This window comes from Pan troglodytes, chromosome 2, assembly GCF_028858775.2.
Source record: "Pan troglodytes isolate AG18354 chromosome 2, NHGRI_mPanTro3-v2.0_pri, whole genome shotgun sequence".
NCBI lineage: Eukaryota > Metazoa > Chordata > Mammalia > Primates > Hominidae > Pan > Pan troglodytes.
In genome coordinates this window covers 200,151,942-200,173,643 of record NC_086015.1, presented here as the reverse complement: position 1 = coordinate 200,173,643, position 21,702 = coordinate 200,151,942, and the positions used below count along the sequence as shown (strand labels likewise).

Genomic DNA, 21,702 nt, shown 5'->3' with positions numbered 1-21,702 from the left:
GGAACCCAGACCACACAACTGGAAAGCCCATGCCCATCATGGCCACCCCTACAGCCCAAGCCAGGCCTCCAGAGGTGGAAGATGGGCAGGGGCTCAGCCCATCCAGACCTACAGCTTCTCCTCCGCAGGTGCCTGGCGGAAGGGGCAGGGGACGTGGCTTTTGTGAAGCACAGCACGGTACTGGAGAACACGGATGGTGAGTGGGGGAGGGGCACGGGCCCAGAGGAGCAGGGAGTCAGGCCAGGCCGGCTTGGGGCAGGGACCCTAGATGGCAGAGTTGGGATCAAACGCCTTAGTGCAGTGCTGCTCTGAGTCTCTGGGTGACCTTGGACAAGTCCCACAGTCTCCAAGCGTCAGCACTCCCAGCTGCAAAAGAGCAGAGGCAGGTGTCACCAGTGGAGTGCCCACTGCCCACGGGGCAGGAGAAGGGGGCCAGCGAGCAGCTCTGCTCTGCTCTGATTTGAATATGGCATTGGGTTCTGGTTCCACCTGAAGATGAGGGTCTGATTTTTTAAGCAATTTGCAAACCCCTGCACTGGATCTCACCTACCAGCCCTTCCTGGCATTTTTCTCCTCTTGCCTGGAGAATTTGTCCCTCATCCCTGGGAAGGTTTAAGATATAGTTTGGTTTTGAGGCTGGGCACGGTGGCTCATGCCTGTTAATCCCAGCACTTTGGGAGGCCGAGGTGGGCGGATCACGAGGTCAGGAGAAGAGACCATCCTGGCCAACATGGTGAAATCCTATCTCTGCTAAAATACAAAAAACTAGCCGAGCGTGGTGGTGGGTGCCTCAAATCCCAGCTACTCAGAGGCTGAGGCAGGGGAATTGCTTGAACCCAGGAGGCGGAGATTGCAGTGAGCCGAGATCACACCACTGCACTCCAGCCTGGTGACAGAGCGAGACTCTGTCTAAAAAACAACAACAACAACAACAAAAAAACCACAAAGACTGGTGTTATATATTGAGCCATCATGTCATTTAAGTTTTTTAATTTTGAAAGAACTGAGCTTTGGAAAACTTACAAGAATAACTCAAAGAGCTCCCTTCTATTCTTCACCCAAATTCTAACTGTTTAGCATTTTCCCACATTTTATTGTGTGTGTGTGTGTGCATGTGTGTGTGTGTGCGTGTGTGTTCTGACCCATTTGAGAGTACATTTGCCTATGTCATACCCCTTGAATACTTTAGTATGTATCTCCTAAGACAAGGAGGTGTGTACCTAGCCACAGTAATCAAAATCAGGACACGCAACTTTGATACAATCCTGTTATCCAGTCTATAGCCGATACTGCAGATTCACTCACCATCCCAATTCTGTCCTTCATGCCCATTTCTTTCAGACCAGGACCTAAACTCTTACCACGCATGGGGTTTAGTTGTTAGATCTCTTTACGTTCCTTTATCTTGGAACAGTTTCTCAGTCTTTGTTTTTTATGACATTGGCATTTTGAAGCATCAGGCCAGTTATTTTATAGAATGTCCCTCAATTTAGATTTGCCTGAAGATTGTTTCTTTTTTTAAATTGAGATATAATTTACATGCAGCCAAATTTGTTCTTTTTGAAGGATAGTTCTATGAGTTTTGCCAAATACATGCAGTTGCATAACCACCACCACAATCGAGATCTTAATGGGGCAGACCCTTCAGCCCAGGAGTTCCTCAGGCCCCTGCTAGTTATCTCCCCGCACCTGCCAGCAAGCAGCAAACACACCGTTCTGTCTGCAGTTTTGCGTCTCCCAGGACGTCTGATGATTGGGTTTTTTTTTTTTAATCATTGTCATTCTTTGCTGTTATTAACCGTTGCCTTTTAAATCAGAAAGTCCATCACGAAGGCAAACATGGACCAGATCTGAAGAGGAGGAAGGCGAGTGCCCTGCACACGAGGAAGCACGTAGGACGATGCGCTCTAGTGCTGGGCAAGCCTGGAAATGGGCTCCCGTTCACAGGCCCCAGGATGAGTCTGACCAAGGAGAATTTGGAAAACGGGCAAAGAGTAGGGATATGTTGGGTTAAGAATCAGCTCTTTCAAACTTGGGGTTTTTTTTGAGATGGGGGTCTCACCATGTTGCCCAGGCTGGTCTCAAACCCCCAGCCTCAACTGATCCTCGCATCTCAGCCTCCTGAGTAGCTGGGATGACAGGCGTGCACCTGGCAGCTTTTTCAAAGTTTTGATGGTAATCTGAGGCAATCTAAGGAAGTCATTTTTTAAGTGACTTTATACAGAAAGATTGGTAAGAGCCAAGGGGTAGAAGTGGCATAAATATCTAAAGCAGGGAAGTGACAGGACTTTCATTGTTCTTGGCTGAGGAGAAGCGGGAGTGGCTGATGGAAGCACCTAAATGATGCCTTTGTCTGTGGGAAGGCAAATGATGCCCCAGAGCTCTAACCAAAGGGTTTGCAGCCCCCGAAAAACAGGAAAGTTGGGAAGCGGGGGTAGGACTACACTGAATCATTAACAGTGTTGTAAACTACCATGTGGCCATTAACAATGACCTTTAGGGAGTTTTCCTAAACGATCACTCTGGTGCGGGTGTTTGGTTTTGTTTTAAAATAGCTTTGCAGTGAAAGCTTTCATGACCATACAAATTATCTTTTTTCTTCCTATTTCCTTGTAGAGGTTTTTTTTCCTCCTTGTCTTAAAGTCATAAAAATATTGTTATGTGGGACCATCTGTGGTTTAATTATAGTCCTTAATATTCATCTTCTCAATATCCCTGTTTGGTGTTAATAGTTACTCTTGCAAATTTTCTTTTCTATCGAGAAACAAATGAATTTATGGAAAGTTTCCAATACTGTGGAAAAATACTCTACCAAATAGGATGCAAAATTGCCTGTCAACTATGTCCTTAACCAGGTTAAAAGCGGTCAAAAGGAGGCTGGGCATGGTGCCTCACGCCTGTAATCCCAGCACTTTGGGAGGCCGAGGCTGGCAGATCATGAGGTCAGGGGTTCAAGACCGGCCTGGCCAACATGGTGAAACCCCATCTCTACGAAAAATACAAAAATTAGCCAGGCATGTTGGCGCACACCTGTAATCTGAGCTACTCGGGAGGCTGAGGCAGAAGAATCACTTGAACCTGGGAGGCGGAGGTTGCAGTGAGCCAAGATCATGCCACTGCACTCCAGCCTGAGCGACAGAGTAAGACTCCGTCTCAAAAAGAGAAAAAAGGCCAGGTGCGGTGGCTCACGCCTGTAATCCCAGCACTTTGGGAGGCCGAGGTGGGTGGATCACGAGGTCAGGAGATCAAGACCAGCCTGGCTAACACAGTGAAACCCTATCTCTAATAAAAAAAATACAAAAAATTAGCCGGGCGTGGTGGCAAGCACCTGTGGTCCCAGCTACTCGGGAGGCTGAGGCAGGAGAATGGCGTGAACCCGGAAGGTGGAGGTTGCAGTGAGCCGAGATCGCGCCACTGCACTCCAGCCTGGGCGAAAGGGCCAGACTCCGTCTCAAAAAAAAAAAAGGAGGAGTGGGGTCAAAAGACAGGAAATAAAATAGAAAAAAGGACTTGAAAGAAATCCATCGCAATATGAATAGTTGGAGTTATGGGAGTTCTCCCGTCCTCTCTAGTCCTGGGGTGGGTAGATTCCTTCGGGGTTTGTTTCCACCGTGGCCCCTGCTCCGGGAGCCCTGCCCCCTGCCCCCTGCTCAGAGCCAAACGCAGTGCCTCATGGCAGCCGCAAGCTCATCCTAGACTCTTGGTACATTCATCTGTCTCACCCAAAGCCTTTCTTTTTTTTTGAGACAGAGTCTCGCTCTGTCGCCCAGGCTGGAGTGCAGTGGCGTGATCTTGGCTCACTGCAAGCTCCGCCTCCCAGGTTCACACCATTCTCCTGCCTCAGCCTCCCGAGTAGCTGGGATTACAGGCGCCTGCCACCACACCCAGCTAATTTTTTGTATTTTTAGTAGAGATGGGGTTTCACCGTGTTAGCCAGGATGGTCTTGATCTCCTGACCTCGTGATCCGCCCACCTTGGCCTCCCAAAGTGCTGGGATTACAGGCGTGAGCCACCACGCCCGGCCAGCCTTTCTTATTTTCTTACTTTTTTTATCTTGAATAGTCATTTATAAGTATTGTATTACTGTCAGATACCTCCAATTCACTTTAGCAATAGAAATTGGTGAGAGGTAGAAAATGAGAGTAACGAGATAGAGTCTGTGTAGGTACCTGGAGTTGGGTGCGGCCACCAAGCTCTGCCACCTTCTGAATGCTGGGTTCTCATGTCCATGACACCCAGCCACCCCCCAGATTCCCTCTCCTGGGCCTTCCCCGCCACTCGACCCAACCCCTTTCGGAGCTGGCTCAGCCCAGGCTTCCTGCTTCCCAGGGAAGACGCTTCCCTCCTGGGGCCAGGCCCTGCTGTCACAGGACTTTGAGCTGCTGTGCCGGGATGGTAGACGGGCCGACGTCACCGAGTGGAGGCAGTGCCATCTGGCCCGGGTGCCTGCTCACGCCGTGGTGGTCCGGGCCGACACAGATGGGGGCCTCATCTTCCGGCTGCTCAACGAAGGCCAGGTGGGCTCAGGGTCCCTCAACCACCTGCACAGCTTCCTAGATGGTGCCGGGCCTTGTGGTTGCTCAGCAGGGTGGACCAGGAGGGGCAGGACCCAGAGACTGTCCTTGGGACGGACCCCAGCATCGGGCCAGGTCAGAGTGAGGAACCAACTATGCTGGCTGGCCAGGAGGAGGGCTGGCCAGGATAGGGGGGCCCAGAGGAGGGGGACCCAGGGATTCAGGCACCCTCAGAAGAAGCTCCTGAGACTTGTGTCTCTGAGAGCTAAAACCAAAACATATGAGCAAATAAACCAAGTAACAAAACCAGCGCCTTTCAAAGCACACCATTAATTACATGTGGCGAATAAGGTTTGGCTAAAACCGCCGCTTATGACAGCAATAGACTTCTGACTGCTGGTGCCCCAGGCTCAGTTAGTTTTGCCCCATCCAGGCTGCTACCACCAGCCCCACGGCGTGTCCTCAGGACCGTCCCATGCCTGGCCACAGCCATGTGTCCAAACAGCTGAGTGTGAGGAGGCCAGATGAACTCAGAGTAGACCCAGAACTGACAGGGCCCAGGGGAAGGAGGCCGCAGATCAGGGGAGGCACCGCAGAAGAGGGAGGCCTCACCTGGCCCTCAGGGTGGGTGCCTGGTCTGAGGTCGGGGAAGAAGGAGGTAGGGGCCAAAGTGGGAGGGAAGGATATGGCCTGTCAGCACCCTCACCACCCTGTACCACACCCCTTGACACACAGCGTCTGTTCAGCCACGAGGGCAGCAGCTTCCAGATGTTCAGCTCTGAGGCCTATGGCCAGAAGGATCTACTCTTCAAAGACTCTACCTCGGAGCTTGTGCCCATCACCACGCAGACCTACGAGGCGTGGCTGGGCCATGAGTACCTGCACGCCATGAAGGGTCTGCTCTGTGACCCCAACCGTAAGTCCACCTGTCCCCACTGCTGCCAGCTCCAGCCCAGCTCAACCTCGGGCATGGCGAGGCTCTCTGGGAAAGTGGCCGGGGGAAGACGCTCACCAGGGAGGCCTCTGCGGGAACCTGTCATTTCCATTCCTCTGCCCCTGGGGCTTTGGGGAGGAGGCATCTCTTCCACTGTATGGCCTGTTGTACCTCGGAAGCCCCACCTGGCCGCAGCGGGGGAGGATGCAGACCATCAGAATCTGTCTTGGGAAGGGTCTCCTCGCCCCCCCATCCACGGCCATGGCATCCTGTCAGCTCTTCTACAGCCTCTCGCTCCTACTCCCCGCCTCTACCCCATGGCTACAGCCCTGGCGCAGGTGCCATCTTTCGCCTGGACTATTGCAGTAGTCTACAAGTGAGCTTCTTGCCTTTAGCCCCCTGGCCCCATGTATCTTCCACCTCCAGCCAGGGAAGTGGGTGCCACACACTGAGTTACATGCACGCCAGCCATGGTCTTCCTCAGGCCTCACAGTTGCCCCTTTTCTGTGTGAGGAAGTGGGATCCGATGGTTAAATAACTTATCCCAGCCACACACCTGACAGGAGAAAGGCCCAGAATTTCCCTTGGGTCCGACTCCACGCTCTTCCATGGCAGTACTGGCCTGGCAGTGACCGCTTGCTTGCCCCACCCCAGGGCTGCCCCTCTACCTGCGCTGGTGTGTGCTCTCCACTCCCGAGATCCAGAAGTGTGGAGACATGGCCGTGGCCTTCCGCCGGCAGCGGCTCAAGCCGGAGATCCAGTGCGTGTCAGCCAAGTCCCCCCAGCACTGCATGGAGCGGATCCAGGTGGGAGTCACGCAGGTGCAGCGTGGGCCAGGTGGGCGGGTGGTGGCAGTGCCTGGGCAGTTCTTACTACCCACACCCCCTGCTGCCTGGGGAAGAGGAGAGTGTCTACTGCAACAAGGACACAGAGACGAGCGGGGAGGAGCAACCGCAGGGGCCAGCACCCACCCCAGGGGACAGAGACAGGCGGGGAGGAGCGACCACAGGGGCCAGCACCCACCCCAGGGGACAGGCAGACAGGGGTGAGTCCCCTGGAGAGCCTGGGAGCTCCTAAGTGGGGGTGCCAGGAGCAGAAGAAGCGCTGGCCCAGCTGGGCACTGACGCCCTGTAGCCTGAGGCAAGCCCCTTCCCCTTTCTGAATCTCAGCCTTCCCTTGTGCAATAGAGAGTGGGCGTGGATCATTGTTCGACTTTTTTTTCTTTTTTCCTGATTTTTCTAAATAGACAAATAATAATTGTGCATATTCATGAGATACATACTGATGTTTTGATACATAGAATACATGGTGATCAGAGCAGGATAATAATTAACATACCATCATCTCAAACATTGCTCATTTCTCCGTGTGGAGAACATGCAATATCGTCCTACCTGTTTGAAACTATGTATTATTGTTAACTCTAGTCATCCTACAGTCTATAGAACACTGGAGCTTATTCCTCCTATCTCTCCTGGCTGGGTGCATTGGCTCACACCTATAATCCCAGCACTTTGGGAGGCCAAGGTGGGTGGATCACTTGAGGTTAGGAGTTCAAGACCAGCCTGGCCAACATGGTGAAACTCTGTTTCTACTAAAAGTACAAAAAAATTAGCCGGGCATGGTGGCACACAGTTGTAATCCCAACTACTTGGGAGGCTGAGGCAGGAGAATCGCTTGGACCCGGGAGGTGGAGGTTGCAGGGAGCCGAGATCACACCATTGCACTCCAGCCTGGGCGACAAGAGAGAGACTGTCTCAAAAAGAAAAAAAAAAAACTCTCCCTATTCCTCCCTTCCCCTACCCTTCCCAGTCTGCAGCATCCTCTGTTCTACTTTTTACTTCTGTGAGATCAACTTTTTTTAGCTTCCACATATGAGTGGAACATATGGTGTTTAACTTGCTGTGCCTGGCTTATTTCACATAACACGGTGTCCTCCAGTTCCGTCCGTGTTGCTGCCAGTGACAGGATTTCATTCTTTTTTATGGCTAAATAGTATTCCACGGTGCATGCCAATGACATTTTCTCTGTCCATCCTCTGTTGTTGGACACCTGGGTTGATTCCATATCCTGGCTATTGTGAGCAGTGCTGCGATAAACATGGGGTGCGGGCATCCCTTCCACAGGCTGATTTCCTTTCCTTTGGACAGATTCCCAGTGGTGGGATTACCGGACCATATGGTATTCAATAGTTCGATTTGTAGTTTGTGGAGGGACTTCCATACTGTTTTCCATAGCGGCTGTCCGGGTTTACATCCCCAGCAACGGTGTGTAAGAGTTTCCTTTATTCTGCATCCTCACTAGCATTTGTTATTTTTTATCTTTTTGATAACAGCCACCCTAACTGGGGTGAGCTGATACCTCACTGTGGCTTTGATTTGCATTTCCCTGGTGATTAGTGATGGCTGCTGGCATTTTGTATGTCTTCTTTTGAGAAACGTCTGTTCTGATCATTTGCCCGTTTTTAAGTTGGATGGTTTTCTGCTGTTGAGATGTTTCCGTTGCATGTGTATTCTGGATATTAATCCCCTGTTGGATGAGTAGTTTGCAAATATTTTCTCTCATTCCATAGGCTGTCTTCATTTCACTCTGTCGGTTGTTTTCTCTGCTGTGCAGAAACTTGTTTGTTTGATACAATTCCATTTGCTTATTATTGCTTTTGTTGCCTATGCTTTCGAGGTCTGTTCATAAAATCTTTTCTCAGACCAATGTCCTGAAGCGTTTTGCCTATATTCTCTTCAGCAATTTTATTGTCTTGGGCCCTGCATTTAGGCCTCTCATCCATTTTGAGTTGGTCCCTGTGCTGGGTGAGGGGTAGTTTAGGGCCCCGTTCATTCTGCACTTGGACATTCAGCTTCTTCCCAGCAGCATCCACTGAAGAAGAGATCACTCTTTTCCCAAAGAGGTTCTTGAAACCTTTGTCAAAAATCAGCTGGCTGTAAAACTGCGGGTTAATTTCTGGGTTCTCTATTCTGGATCATTGGTCTATATGTCCGTTTCTATGCCTCTATCTTTGTTCTTTTTGCTTAGGATTGCTTTGGCTATTCAGGGTCACTTGTGGTTCCATACAAAGTTTAGGATTGTTCTTTCTAATTCTGTAAAGAATGTCACTGGAATTTTCATAGGGAAGTTCAGCATTGCTGACAGCACCGAGCACTCAGAATGCATTTTGCATTGATCACAATCTAGTGAACGGAAACTTTTCTTTCAGATAGAAATTTAAAAATGTATGTCCTTTATATACAGAGATATGACACAAATGGTACCCACTATTTTCTAATGTATTCTATTCTAATCCTTTTTTTCCTGATACTTGTCATGACCCACTCGATTTGGCCCCCATGAATAGGCTCACCATCCACAGCTAGAAACACTGGCCTGATCTCTAGTGCCTGTTCAGCTCTTTCCTGGTTCGCTTCTCTGCCTGGAGACTAACGCCAGATGCAGAGGAGGCCCCCGTGGCCCTGCAGTCAGGGAGGACTGCTGTGGTCACAGGTGTCCAGCCTCGGCCCAGAGCCCCGGCTGTCAGCCCTTGGGTGTCCACACTCCCCAGTTTTCGTTTTCAGAGCAAGTAGGTGGGGCCTGCTCAGGGGGTCCCCAAGCACAGGCCCCTCAGCAGTGCCAACTCTGCCCAGGCCAGGGAACCACATCGACTGGAAGGCCACAAAGAGGAGACCGGGCAAGAATACAGGGTGACCAGGCTTACGACAATGACCATCGCGCAAGCTGACACTCCCCGTAGGCCCCACACAGTGAGAGCCATTGTGTGGATCATCTCGTGTAACCCTCACAACAGCCCTGGCGGTGGCTGTGACCATCAGCCCCACTTTTGGGTCTGGAACCGGGGAGAGAGAGGCTGGGGAAGTAACTTGCCCAAAGTCACCAGCCGGGATGTGCTGTATGAGCCTCCCCACACCGCGTTGCCTGAGCCAGGCCACAGCCCTGTCTCCACACTTCTGGATCTCAGGAGTGGAGACCACCCCAGCCTCAGGCCAAGGAGTGCCCAGGCCCGAGGCGGGGGTGTTCCGGGAGCTTCCGCAGGCCCGATAGAAGCCTGTCCTTGTGCAGAGCTGAGCGCGACTGTGTGTGACGGTGACAGAGGAACCTCCACCGGAGCTGCGGAAAGGGCTCGGTGGGAGGGTCTTTATTTCCTAATGCCTGGCAGGCTGCCCTATTGTTCCGAGAGCCCCAGAGCAGGGAGAGGTGCAGGGAGGGAGGTTTCAGCTCCCTCTGAGTGACAGCCTCCTCTGAATCTGGGCTCACAGAGGGCCACGGGGCTGCCCTGGGGCCTGCAGGAAGAGGAGAGACTTCAGGGGCTCCTCAGAACCCCAGCAAAGGGCTCAAAGACCCTCAGTTCTAGCTTCTGAGGTTCTCAGAGAGGAGTCCAGTGTGGCTGTAACACCCATTCCTGCCCTGCCAGTTACCCAGGGAAGGGACCATCAGCCAGAAGGGCCCTGGGCTGCGGTGCAGCGTCTGTGTCCTGCCCGACAGCACAATAGGAAGGGGGAGGTCTGAGTGGTGGAAAAAGGGCCCCAGCGGTGCCCCCTCCTGGCCCCAAATATCAACGCCGCTGCCTGTTATTAACCGCCATCACTTCATGCCTCTTCAGGAATGGCGTGGGACACCTTCCTGGGGCACAGGTGTCCCCACTCTCCCCCACTGTCACACTGTCATCCCCTTCCCTTGAGGTTAATCACACTACTATGGCTTTGTTACCAGTTAGCCCCTTGGCGGGGTCCTGGGGCCCCCTGTCAAGAGGCTTCCGAATGGACAAGTGGGGTGGGTGCAGGTGACCTGGAGGCCCCAGGAGGGTCCTGGGAAGAAGGCACTGGACCCTCCCGCGCCTCCGCAGGCAGAGCTCCATCCCTCAGCCCCGAAGCCTCCTCCCCAGGCCCTGAGACTGCCATCGTTTCAGATCCGGTCATTCTTCCATCTGTACACGCACTTAACAGACAGGCATTGCAGCACATGCTGTGCTGGCCCTTGGCCAGGTGCTGGAGAGGCGGTGCCCGGCCGTCTGGGGGCTGGCAGGGCACAGGGAGCCCCACGCCAAGCATGAGGGTAGGGATCGCGCTTGCTTTGCTCAGAGCAGGGACATGGGGGACCCTGGGTGGCCACGCGCAGGAGTGCTGCGTGGGTGTTTCTGCCCCTTGGTCCTCCAGGCACCACTCCTGGCCAGGCGTCTTCGCAAGGAGAGGAAGGGACAGACTGCCAGGATGGGGTACTCCCCACCCACATTCCCCAGGGGAAGGAAGCCTGAGGCCACAAACCCCAAGAGACCAGGCCCTGCCACCTCCACAGGACCCCGACATCCAGAGCCATCCTGGGCCCACCCCGGCCCAGTGGCTTCTTCTATTCCCTTCAGGCTGAGCAGGTCGACGCTGTGACCCTGAGTGGCGAGGACATTTACACGGCGGGGAAGACGTACGGCCTGGTTCCCGCAGCCGGGGAGCACTATGCCCGTGAGTGCAGGGCCTGCCGCCTGGCCTCAGCTGGGAGGTGGGGATATTTTTATAAATATAAAAAAGTGCCCCCCTCAGCCATTTTCAAAAGCTCCATGCCTCTCTCCTGGGGATAGTAGCTGCCTGTCACCAGGCCTGCCCCTCCTGCCCCAGGCCTCAGTTTCCCCAACTATTCAACAAACGTCTCTAAGGGGCTGGCAAACTTTCTGTAAAGGACTAGAGGATAAATACTTGAGGCTTTGCAGACGACAGTCTCTCTTTCAATAACCCTTTCAAAATATAAAAACCATTCTCAGCTTACAACCCAGGCCATACAAGAGCAGGCCTCGTAGTTTGCCATCTTGGACTACTGGGGCCTCCTCAGCCTCTTCTGGCCCTAAGCAGCCATGGAAAGTGGCCCTTCAGAGTCCCCCTGGCAGCTCATTTGCACCTTCTCAGGGGCCTGGGCTGGGGCTTTGGCCTCTGTCCTCTTACTGGTGACCTGAGGCCTGGGTCCCTTCCACCTGGGTGTGAGCAATCTCTGGGCTGTAGGAAAATGCTTCTGCAGCCTCAGCTGCGCCTCCACTTTCCTCCTGGGTAGTGAGAAAAATACCACCTGGGTTTAAGGAAAGAAAGAAGCCCCTGTGGGGAAGGACTGCTGGGGCCAGAGGAAGACAAGGCTGGAAAGTGGAGGCGAGAGGCTGCTTCTCACAGGGGACGCAGGCAGGGGCCCCCACTGGGCCTGCTCCCAGAACACCCTGGCCTCAGGCCTGGGTACTCTTTGGCCTGCATAGCTCAGGCAAAGAGACAGGAAGGAGTGGGTTTGAAGGAAGGAACCCCCAGGCACTTGCCCGGGCTCTCAGATGAGGGGCCCCTCGCGTGAGTCCCTCTCTCCCCAGCGGAAGACAGCAGCAACTCGTACTACGTGGTGGCCGTGGTGAGACGGGACAGCTCCCACGCCTTCACCTTGGATGAGCTTCGGGGCAAGCGCTCCTGCCATGCCGGTTTCGGCAGCCCTGCAGGCTGGGATGTCCCCGTGGGCGCCCTTATTCAGAGAGGCTTCATCCGGCCCAAGGACTGTGACGTCCTCACAGGTACCCCCTTTTTAGGAACGCAGACTGGGGAAGCCTTCTCTGGGGTTAGCTAGGGACCCGCAGCCTGTTGGGGAGAGGACCTTGTTGGAAGGTGGCCAGGCTTCTGCATATGTGCCCAGGTATCTCCACAAGCTGGGGACAGAAGGACCCACCATATGCTATACATGAAGCCCCTCCAGTGTGTTAGATCACACAATATTCATGGAAACTGGCAAGACCCTTGGGCTGACAGGCCACACACCTCTGTCCTGGCTGTTAACTCAGAAAACATACAAGCATTTTTTTTTCTAACCACTGACACAAGCACACAGAGGGCACTAGGGTTGGCAGCTCCCACTCCCAGACAGCTGGACACCTGCTCTGATTGGAACAAAATAGTGAGGTAGTGAGATCCCTGTCCCTGAGGGAGTTCAAGTGAAGGCTGGGTGATGTTCGGTGATGGAGTTGCTGTATCTAGACAACCTCTGCATTCCCCGCACTGAGATCCTCCAGGAGACACACCACTCAGAGCTGAGGGGAGCGGAGCAGACAGGTGGCCTTGCAGTGTAGGGTCCGGTGGGCGGGCAGACCTGTGGGGGAGCAGCCCACCCAGCTCCCTCCCACACTTTCCGCTGCTGGCCCCTCATCATTGCCCTTCCCTCCACCCCAGCAGTGAGCGAGTTCTTCAATGCCAGCTGCGTGCCCGTGAACAACCCCAAGAACTACCCCTCCTCGCTGTGTGCACTGTGCGTGGGGGACGAGCAGGGCCGCAACAAGTGTGTGGGCAACAGCCAGGAGCGGTATTACGGCTACCGCGGCGCCTTCAGGTACCCGGGTGGCCTGGCAGTCTGGGGCTGTGTGCAGAGGCTGGGACCCTCCTGCCGACGCCTGCCCTGCCCTCTGTGTGGCAGGTGCCTGGTGGAGAATGCGGGTGACGTTGCCTTCGTCAGGCACACAACCGTCTTTGACAACACAAATGGTAGGTGGGGGCCAGAGCAGGGCCAAAGGTAGGTTGAGGGGACTGTTCCCCATCCTCAGCACCATCCAGACACCATGCTGGGCTGGGGCCAAGCAGCAGCTCAGAGAGGCTGAGTCTAGAAGGCTGTGCCCCCTGGGAAGCTGGGCGCCCCAAGGGTCACAGGGTAAGAACAGACCTCAGACCACACATCCAGGGGTGCTGGATACATGACGGTTTTTACTGGCCTGGAATTCAAGTCCCTAATCCACCAAAACGGTAGAAACTCAATCCCAGTCAATCTGGAAAGACCCCCTTCTGGGAGTATTGATGTAGTGCCAAGGTGTGAGGTGGGAGTGGCATGAGCCTCTCCACAGGGTCATGAGTTCAATCAGTATCTGGTCTGTGTTCCTGAGCAGGTCACTGCCTCATGCAAGGAAATCTCTCTGCAGCCCCCAAGCCACACCGAGGCAGGGCACACCCAACATACTACACTGGGGGTTTTCTTCCTGGAGTCACCTTCCTGGGCTCTGCCTGGGATAAAGCGCTCAGGAACGCTCTGCTCCAGGACCCCAGTACATACATGGTCCTGTCAGAGCACACGCTCCCCTGACTTATATCACTTCCCCTTCTTCTTGTTCTCCGTGAAGGAATCTGTGTCCGTTTTGAAGACTAGAGGCTGTTTTCCTCCAACACCAAAGGCTTGTACTGTCTGCATACCCTGCCTACACCCCAGGCTTTGAAACCCCAAATGCTGGAGGCCCAGTCTTCTCCACTCGCTCCCAACATGTCTCCTCCTATAGACTTAGCCCAGAAAGGCACAACTGTGGCCCGGTGGGGAGGGGACTGGACAATGGGAAGCAAGACGTGCAGGGAAAAAAAACGAAAACCTCAGTTAGTGTTTCAAAACTTGGATCTTGCCTCCTATGGGGGTCACCAAGGCGGTAGGACCATTTGCCCCAGCAGAGCTAGGGAGGGCTCCAGGCCCTGAACCCTTCCTGTTGCCACAGCCCAGCTCCCCCACCCAGCCTCCTACCAAGAACACCTGAAACCCTCCCCCAGGGAGGGGCTGTGTGCTCCTGCACGAGCCCAGCGGGCCTGCCTGGTCCCAGATCTGTGCATGGTGTCGTCTGGGATGGGGTCAGGGGAGGCGGGCAGGTGCTGGAGAGGCCCTGGGAGGTTCACTTGCAGTGAGTCACCCGCCTCCCAGGGCCGCTCCTTTCCCTTTTATCTTTAGCTCTCCTCAAGGCCCACCTGGATTTCCTGGAAACGGGAGGAGGATGGATACTAAGTGAATGCACAGAGACGCGAGAATGTGATTCCTGAGGGCAGCATTTTCTCAGGCAGCCCCGGGACCACCTGCTTTAGAATCAGTGGGATGCTGGTTTAACACGCAGATTCTTGAGCCTGATCTGAGACCTCCTGAATGAGATTCTTTGCAAGCAAGGGCCCTTGAAGCTGCCTTCTGCATCCACAAGTGATGCTATACCCTGTTCCATTTGAGAACTTCAGCCCTTAGGGACAATCACCCACCACCTTCAGGGAGCCACCCCACACTCAGGCTTGAGGATGTAACACATAGATGGGGTTCTCTGCCTGGGAGTGATTAACAGCCTCAGTTTCCTCACCTGTAAAATGGGGACAAAAACACCTGCCCTGCGTTACTGTTGTGGGGATCAAGCAACGCGTGTAAAGTGCTTGTCACATAGTAGGTACTCCCTACTCCCTGCTAATTAATGGCAGCTCCTGCTAATGGCATTAACACAGCTGGGTTCTTTCACCCCGGTAACACAGCAGAGCACGTGGAGAATGGAGAGGGTTGGGGAGCTGGCCAGATGTTGCCACCTCCCTGTGGTGAAGGCCTTGGGGTCCCAGGATAGCAGCTTCTCTTTACACTTCTCCCCACTCCCCGAACGTCCCCACACACACTGCTTTACCCCCCTCAGGCCACAATTCCGAGCCCTGGGCTGCTGAGCTCAGGTCAGAGGACTATGAACTGCTGTGCCCCAACGGGGCCCGAGCCGAGGTGTCCCAGTTTGCAGCCTGCAACCTGGCACAGATACCACCCCATGCCGTGATGGTCCGGCCCGACACCAACATCTTCACCGTGTATGGACTGCTGGACAAGGCCCAGGTGAGCCAGGGTGGGGCTACCTCATTGAGGGGTGTGCAGCAGAGGTAAGCTGAGCCCCTGGGAGGCCTCAGTCTACCTGGAGCAGACCTCTAGAGAAATTGAGGAAGCCCGGGGGAAATTCTGTGATTTTCACTTACGCAAGGACATCCCTCCAGAAACTGTCCCCTCTGCCTCCTGCATCGTTGATTTTCCCTTCTCAGTCGGACCATTTTCACCAACATGAAACATGCTGTGATTTCTGCCATCCTTAAAGAACAAACTAACCTCTTGGTCTCACATCCATCCTCTTGCAGCTGTAATCCTGCTCCCTTTTTTTCTTTTTTTTGAGACGGAGTCTTACTCTGTCGCCCAGGCTGGAGTGCAGTGGCGCTATCTCGGCTCACTGCAAGCTCCGCCTCCCGGGTTCACGCCATTCTCCCGCCTCAGCCTCCTGAGTAGCTGGGACTACAGGCACCCGCCACCATGCCCGGCTAATTTTTTCTATTTTTTAGTAGAGAAGGAGTTTCACCGTGTTAGCCAGGATGGTCTCGATCTCCTGACCTCGTGATCCGCCCACCTCGGCCTCCCAAAGTGCTGGGATTACAGGCATGAGCCACTGTGCCCGGCCAATCCTGCTCCCTTTCAAAGCAAAACTCCTCCAAAGAGTGGTCTGCTCTGGAGTTAACAAGTCCTCTCCTCTGGCCTCTCTTAAGGATGGAGACTGAGTTAGCAAGTCCTCTCCTCTGGCCTCTCTTAAGGATGGAGACTGAATTAACAAGTCCTCTCCTCTGGCCTCTCTTAAGGATGGAGACTGAGTTAGCAAGTCCTCTCCTCTGGCCTCTCTTAAGGATGGAGACTACCCCAGACAGGCTCCCACCAGGGCCCTGAAGCTGTTCTTGTCAAGGTCACAGTGACTCATGTTGCTAAACCCAGTGGCCATTTCTCAGTCTTCATTTTACTTGACCTCTCAGTGGCACTGGCCACAACTCTCCCTCCTCCTGGAAACACCTTCCCCTGCAGATGCCCAGGTCCTCAGCCCTGCCTGGCTGTCCTCTCACTCTCTGGCCACTCCTCAGTCTTCTCTGCTGATTTCCTCCCCATCTCCCTGACCTGTTAGCCCTAGGATTCAGTTCTCAGCCCTCTTCCCTGTCTACAGCTTACCCTTGATCTCATCCAATCCCATGTCATCAAATACCATCTATATACAGATGGCTTCTAAATTTACATCTTCAGACATCAGTCCCAAACTTGCATATTTAACTACATACTTGACATTTTGACTTGTGTTTCTAACAGTCATCTCAAATGGATCAAGTCCAAAGTTGGACCCCGGTCCCTCCTTCAGTCTTCCCCACTTCAATTAAGAGCAACTTTAGCTTTTCCATTTCCTCGGGAGTCATTTTTGACTCCGGTCTTCCTCTCGTGCTCTACAGCCAATCTATCAGCAGATCCCGTTGGTTGTGCTTTAAAAATATACCTAGAATTTAAGCCCAGGTTGTCTCACAATGGAGCCACTGGTTTCTAACCACTCCCCCTCCCCCGACTTATGCTGAAATTGCCTTCTCCACACCCACCAGCACCACAGAACTGCAGAGCTGGCTGGCTCGCCAGGCCTGTTCCTAAACTTTGACATTGTGAACTGACGCATGTTCCTTCCTGTCATCTTCCCCACAGAACCCCTCTATCCCAGGAGTGCTTTACTCTGGGTCCCTGGGCTTCCCTAGGGGGTTGCTAAGTCCTCTGAAGTAATGTGGGAGAAGAATCCTGGGTGGATGTGCATTTTTCTGGGGAGAAGGCTGACAGCTTTCATCAGATCTTCAGGAGGATCTGCGAGTCCCTCCAAAAAGACTGAGAGCCACCTGACTCCTTCGTTCCTCCTTGATCAGTACTTAACACTTTACATAGACATTCATGCATGTTCTCCAGATGTCCTTTATTTATATTTGTATTTGTAAGTTCTCATACTACTTCTGGTCTTTTTAGTAGCTCTTTTAGGGCTGCAGCCACAGAACGGTCATTCTAGTGATTCTGAGCAGGGTGGAGAGGAGTGCAGCGTCCCTGGGCGGGTGGGTCGGTGAAGACACGCCCAGCTCACCTGATATTCTGTGACTGGTTGCAGAACACAAGTCCCTCTCGAAATTGTTTAGGTTTGTGGGGAGATATCTGTAAGACAGAGTGAGAAAGCCTTATGGAAAAGGCCAAGAAGTGCTCAGCAGGCCTAGCAGAACGCTCAGGAATCCCACCCACACCATCCCTCCTTTCTGGGTCTTTCTTCCTGGACATCTCAGGCCTCAGACCTGCATCCAGGAGCTGGAGCATCGCAGTGCTTCCGAACGCCTCTTCCAGTGGCACCTGCGGGCCTAGTGTCCCCACACCCGCTTGGGTGACAGAGGCCAATCAGTTGTCAAGCTTATGACTTCCAATCAGAGTGGTGGGGCCCTGAAATTACTTGCTCTTTGGGTCACTGTATGTAAAGCAATTTGCAGCTAGCGGCACTGGGCGGGTGACCCTGCCTGAGCCCAGTGAGAAGCAGGTCGTCTGCTTGCGGTGCTTCCAGGACCTGTTTGGAGACGACCACAATAAGAACGGGTTCAAAATGTTCGACTCCTCCAACTATCATGGCCAAGACCTGCTTTTCAAGGATGCCACCGTCCGGGCGGTGCCTGTCGGAGAGAAAACCTCCTACCGCGACTGGCTGGGGCTGGACTACGTGGCGGCGCTGGAAGGGATGTTGTCTCAGCAGTGCTCGGGCGCAGGTAGGACAGGCCCGCCCTGCCGCCTCCCCTGGTGCTATTCAGACCCCTTCACCCCAGAACCCTGAGGGAGCGGGGGGTGCTGCGGGTCCGGGGAGGCGGGTGGAGGCCCGTTCACAGCAGTCCGGGTGGGGTGTCCCGGGAGGATTTTGGCCAGGAGGGCAGGAGCCCGGCGGGTCTCCCAGACGGACCTGGGTAATGAGCGTAAACGCTCGAAACGGCGGTGCGGGGAGGATCTGGGGCCACGGCAGACACAGGCGTGTGGGGCCTTTCTGGAAGGAATGCATGTGGAAAGGCAGCAGGGAAAGGAGCGTTGCGATCCAGCACAAAGAGGGAGGCTGCGGCGAGTTCGGTCCCGAAAGATCCCCCCACCCCCACCCCAGAGTTGGTGCCTGAGGCGGCCACCGCAGCCCGGGAGCCTGACCTGCCGCGTTCGTCCCCAGCGGCCCCGGCGCCCGGGGCGCCCCTGCTCCCGCTGCTGCTGCCCGCCCTCGCCGCCCGCCTGCTCCCGCCCGCCCTCTGAGCCCGGCCGCCCCGCCCCAGAGCTCCCGGAGCTGCGATGCCCGCCCGGGGAGTTTCCGCGGCGGCTTCGCGCTGGAATCCAGAAGGAAGCTCGCGAAGGCCGGGCCCGGCGTGGGCGGGAGCAGGCGCCTCCCCGGGAGCCCCGCCGCCCACGGGCGCCACCTGGCGCTGCTACCTGAGGCGCCGCCCCCGGGCCCGCGCGGCCCTTCCCGCCAACCGCCGCCTCCCGCCACCTGGAGCCGCGCGGGCCGCACCGGAAGAGGCCGGTTGCCCAGGAAACCGCTGAGTCCGGGCTTCCCGCCGCCCGCCCCGCAGCGTCGCCCGAGGGGCCCGCCCGCCTCCTCCCCGCAGCCCTGCGCCCCCGTCCGCGGGGCCCCCTGGGGACGCGGTGGCCACCGGGGCGCCTACACCCGGAGGCCCGTCCGAGGAGGCCCCGGCGCCAACGGGACCCAGCGCGTGGCACAGCGGCCTCTGCTGGCGGCGCGGGGAGGGAGGCCGGACCAGGGCGACGGGGAGAAACCCACCCGGGACCCCTAGAGGAAGGGCGCGCTCGGGGAGAAGCCTTCGCCCGCGGGACCGTGTCCAGGGTGGGGGCTCCAGTTCCTCCGACCGCCCGTGCGCTGGGAGGGAGGCCGACCCCGGGGGACGCCGTGTGCCCTGCCTCGTCCCCCGCTGTGGCCGCGCCAGCTCCATCCCGGGCCAGCCGCGTCCACGGATCCCCCCTCCTGAGTCTCCTCAGGCTCTCGCCTCCCCTACCCCCGTGGGATGCCCACCGCCCGCACCCACGCCCGAGCCTGGCAGCAGCAGCCGCCCCCAGCCTGAAGGGAGCCGGAGGTGACCCAGGCCGCGGGCTCCCGAGGCCCCCCGAAGGGCTGCGCGTGGGGACATGCCATTCTTCTGGGTTCCGAACGGGGGTGAGCTCCGACTCCTCACCCGGCCCCGCCCCCGCTGGGCCTGGGGACCACTCGCTCCCCGTTCCCGCCCCTCCGCGAGGCAGCAGAAAGAGCCTGGCCGGGGCCTCTCTCTACTCCATTTTGCCACAGTTGTCTGAGAAGCCAGAAAAAGTTTCCAGAACTGCCAGCCCTTAAAAAAAATGAAGAGGAAGAGAAGAAATGGGAGCAGGCAGCCCTCGTCAGCAGACTGGGAGCCGCGTGGGCGCGGAGCTATTTGCATTCCGGTCTGCGGGGGCCCGGGGATGCTGGTGACAGGCGCGGTTCCTGGTGGCTCGCCCCCACCTGTGGGCGTCGGGAAGGATCCCTTCCATCTCTCAGCCGCAGAGGAGGCCCTGGCAGCGTCCCGGCTGCAGCCGCGCAATCCCAAGGAGTCCTGGTCACCTTCACCCCACCGGGAGGGGCCACAGGGACCTGGGCCTCTGCCACCAAGCTTTGTCCCCTCTTGCTGTAGGGAGCTAGTGATTCTCCTCCGACCTGGTGATTGCTTGGTTTTTTCAAAAGGGAGTTTTGTGCGGTGAGAAGTGTGTTTCTGTGTGGCTAACTCTGGGCTAGCGTGCTGCGGCCACTGAAGGCGTGGCCTGCATGGGTGCAGCGTAAGTGACGCTGGATTGTCAGGTGGCAGTAGGGGGCCCCTGCTGTGTCAGTGCTAATGAGAGATGTTGGTTTGTTTCCAAAATAAAGCCAAACAAGCCAGCACGTGCAGAGGCTTGGACCCTGATAGAAACTTCCTGCTGCCGATTTGTTTTGCTTTGTTAGGCACTCAAAGGCCTACCTGCTCCACCCAGAAGGGCAGATTCCATTCCCCAAGAGTCAGTCAGGGACCACTCTCATCCTCTAGTCAGTGAGGCCGCCCGCGCCCTTCTTCGACCTGGACTGGTTCTCTGGCTCTTGCAGGGCCTCCGCTGCCCTGGCACATGCCAGCTGCCTCCACCCCATCAGGCTCTGGGGTGTCTGCCCTTCTGTGGATGGGTGCAGAGAAGGGTGCAAACTTCTCTGCTGCCCCCTGCCCCCCACCTCCAAAATAAGCGGCCCACATCTTTTCTCTGGCAAGCTCGCTGCTAACTCACTGGAGGGGGGCGTGGGGAGCGGATCTCCCAGAGACCCTACAGTGGGTGCTCTGTGGTATCTACTGAGGTGGGGGTGGGCCCGGCTGGTCTTCATCAGTGCTCTGCTCTCCCTCTGGAAGGGGAGGTTTTCTCTGCTTCCCTCTCTCATGGCTTCACTTGGCCCCCACACCACCACCCCTCACCGCTGTGGCCATCTCCCAGAGCCAAGTCTTGCCCACCACTGCACACAGGCCATTTTCCATGAAGTCGGCTCAGTTATCACAAAGCCAGTCAATTCCTGGGGACCTGGATGGCCAGAGTTGACCGACTTTGTCTCTGCATCACATGGCCGAGTCTCAGCTGCACAGTCACTCCAGCTCGCCTCATGCTACCACTTCCCTACCCTGAACTTCTGGAAAGGAGAGTTAACCTTTGGGCACCCTAGCCCCTCATCTGAAAAACACACAGTACGATCACCAGCTTGGTGAGGTGGTTGTGAAGATCCAGTCTAAGATGCAAAACACTCAGCACAGTGCTTGGCACACGGCATGGAGTCTAAGAAGAAAACACTCAGCACAGTGCTTGGCACATGGCATAGAGTCTAAGACGCAAAACACTCAGCACAGTGCTTGGCACACGGCATGGAGTCTAAGACACAAAACACTCAGCACAGTGCTTGGCACACGGCATGGAGTCTAAGACACAAAACACTCAGCACAGTGCTTGGCACACGGCATGGAGTCTAAGAAGAAAACACTCAGCACAGTGCTTGGCACATGGCATAGAGTCTAAGACGCAAAACACTCAGCACAGTGCTTGGCACACGGCATGGAGTCTAAGAAGAAAACACTCAGCACAGTGCTTGGCACACGGCATAGAGTCTAAGACGCAAAACACTCAGCACAGTGCTTGGCACACGGCATAGAGTCTAAGACACAAAACACTCAGCACAGTGCTTGGCACACGGCATGGAGTCTAAGAAGAAAACACTCAGCACAGTGCTTGGCACACGGCATAGAGTCTAAGACGCAAAACACTCAGCACAGTGCTTGGCACACGGCATAGAGTCTAAGACACAAAACACTCAGCACAGTGCTTGGCACACGGCATAGAGTCTAAGACACAAAACACTCAGCACATTGCTTGGCACACGGCATGGAGTCTAAGAAGAAAACACTCAGCACAGTGCTTGGCACACGGCATAGAGTCTAAGACGCAAAACACTCAGCACAGTGCTTGGCACACGGCATAGAGTCTAAGACACAAAACACTCAGCACATTGCTTGGCACACGGCATGGAGTCTAAGAAGAAAACACTCAGCACAGTGCTTGGCACACGGCATAGAGTCTAAGACGCAAAACACTCAGCACAGTGCTTGGCACATGGCATGGAGTCTA

General features: G+C 55.4%; 2 protein-coding genes across 11 annotated transcripts in view; both read left to right on the top strand.

Moving 5' to 3' along the window:
- MELTF (melanotransferrin) overlaps positions 1 to 21,702 on the top strand; it is a 43,040-nt gene that overhangs the window by 8,272 nt on the left and 13,066 nt on the right. For 2 of the 10 annotated variants that reach the window (XM_063806527.1, XM_063806530.1), the window contains 11 exons: positions 129 to 196; positions 4,330 to 4,517; positions 5,250 to 5,430; positions 6,103 to 6,254; positions 10,814 to 10,910; positions 11,789 to 11,983; positions 12,636 to 12,789; positions 12,874 to 12,941; positions 14,864 to 15,051; positions 17,588 to 17,786; positions 18,167 to 18,444. In XM_063806527.1, the coding sequence (XP_063662597.1) occupies positions 129 to 196; positions 4,330 to 4,517; positions 5,250 to 5,430; positions 6,103 to 6,254; positions 10,814 to 10,910; positions 11,789 to 11,983; positions 12,636 to 12,789; positions 12,874 to 12,941; positions 14,864 to 15,051; positions 17,588 to 17,786; positions 18,167 to 18,306 (1,630 nt within the window). In that variant the 3' untranslated portion in view covers positions 18,307 to 18,444. Of the gene's footprint in view, positions 1 to 128; positions 197 to 1,817; positions 2,711 to 4,329; positions 4,518 to 5,249; positions 5,431 to 6,102; positions 6,255 to 10,813; positions 10,911 to 11,788; positions 11,984 to 12,632; positions 12,790 to 12,873; positions 12,942 to 13,567; positions 13,736 to 14,154; positions 14,329 to 14,863; positions 15,052 to 17,587; positions 17,787 to 18,166; positions 18,445 to 21,702 lie in introns of those variants that run through there. The other 8 variants (XM_063806526.1, XM_063806529.1, XM_016940223.4 and 5 more) reach the window with 6 other exon arrangements.
- LOC134809652 (collagen alpha-1(I) chain-like) lies at positions 18,343 to 19,982 on the top strand. Its single transcript, XM_063807471.1, has 3 exons — positions 18,343 to 18,409; positions 18,486 to 19,219; positions 19,349 to 19,982. The coding sequence occupies exons 1-3, from the start codon at positions 18,343 to 18,345 to the stop codon at positions 19,391 to 19,393; spliced, it is 846 nt and encodes a 281-aa protein (XP_063663541.1). The 3' UTR covers positions 19,394 to 19,982.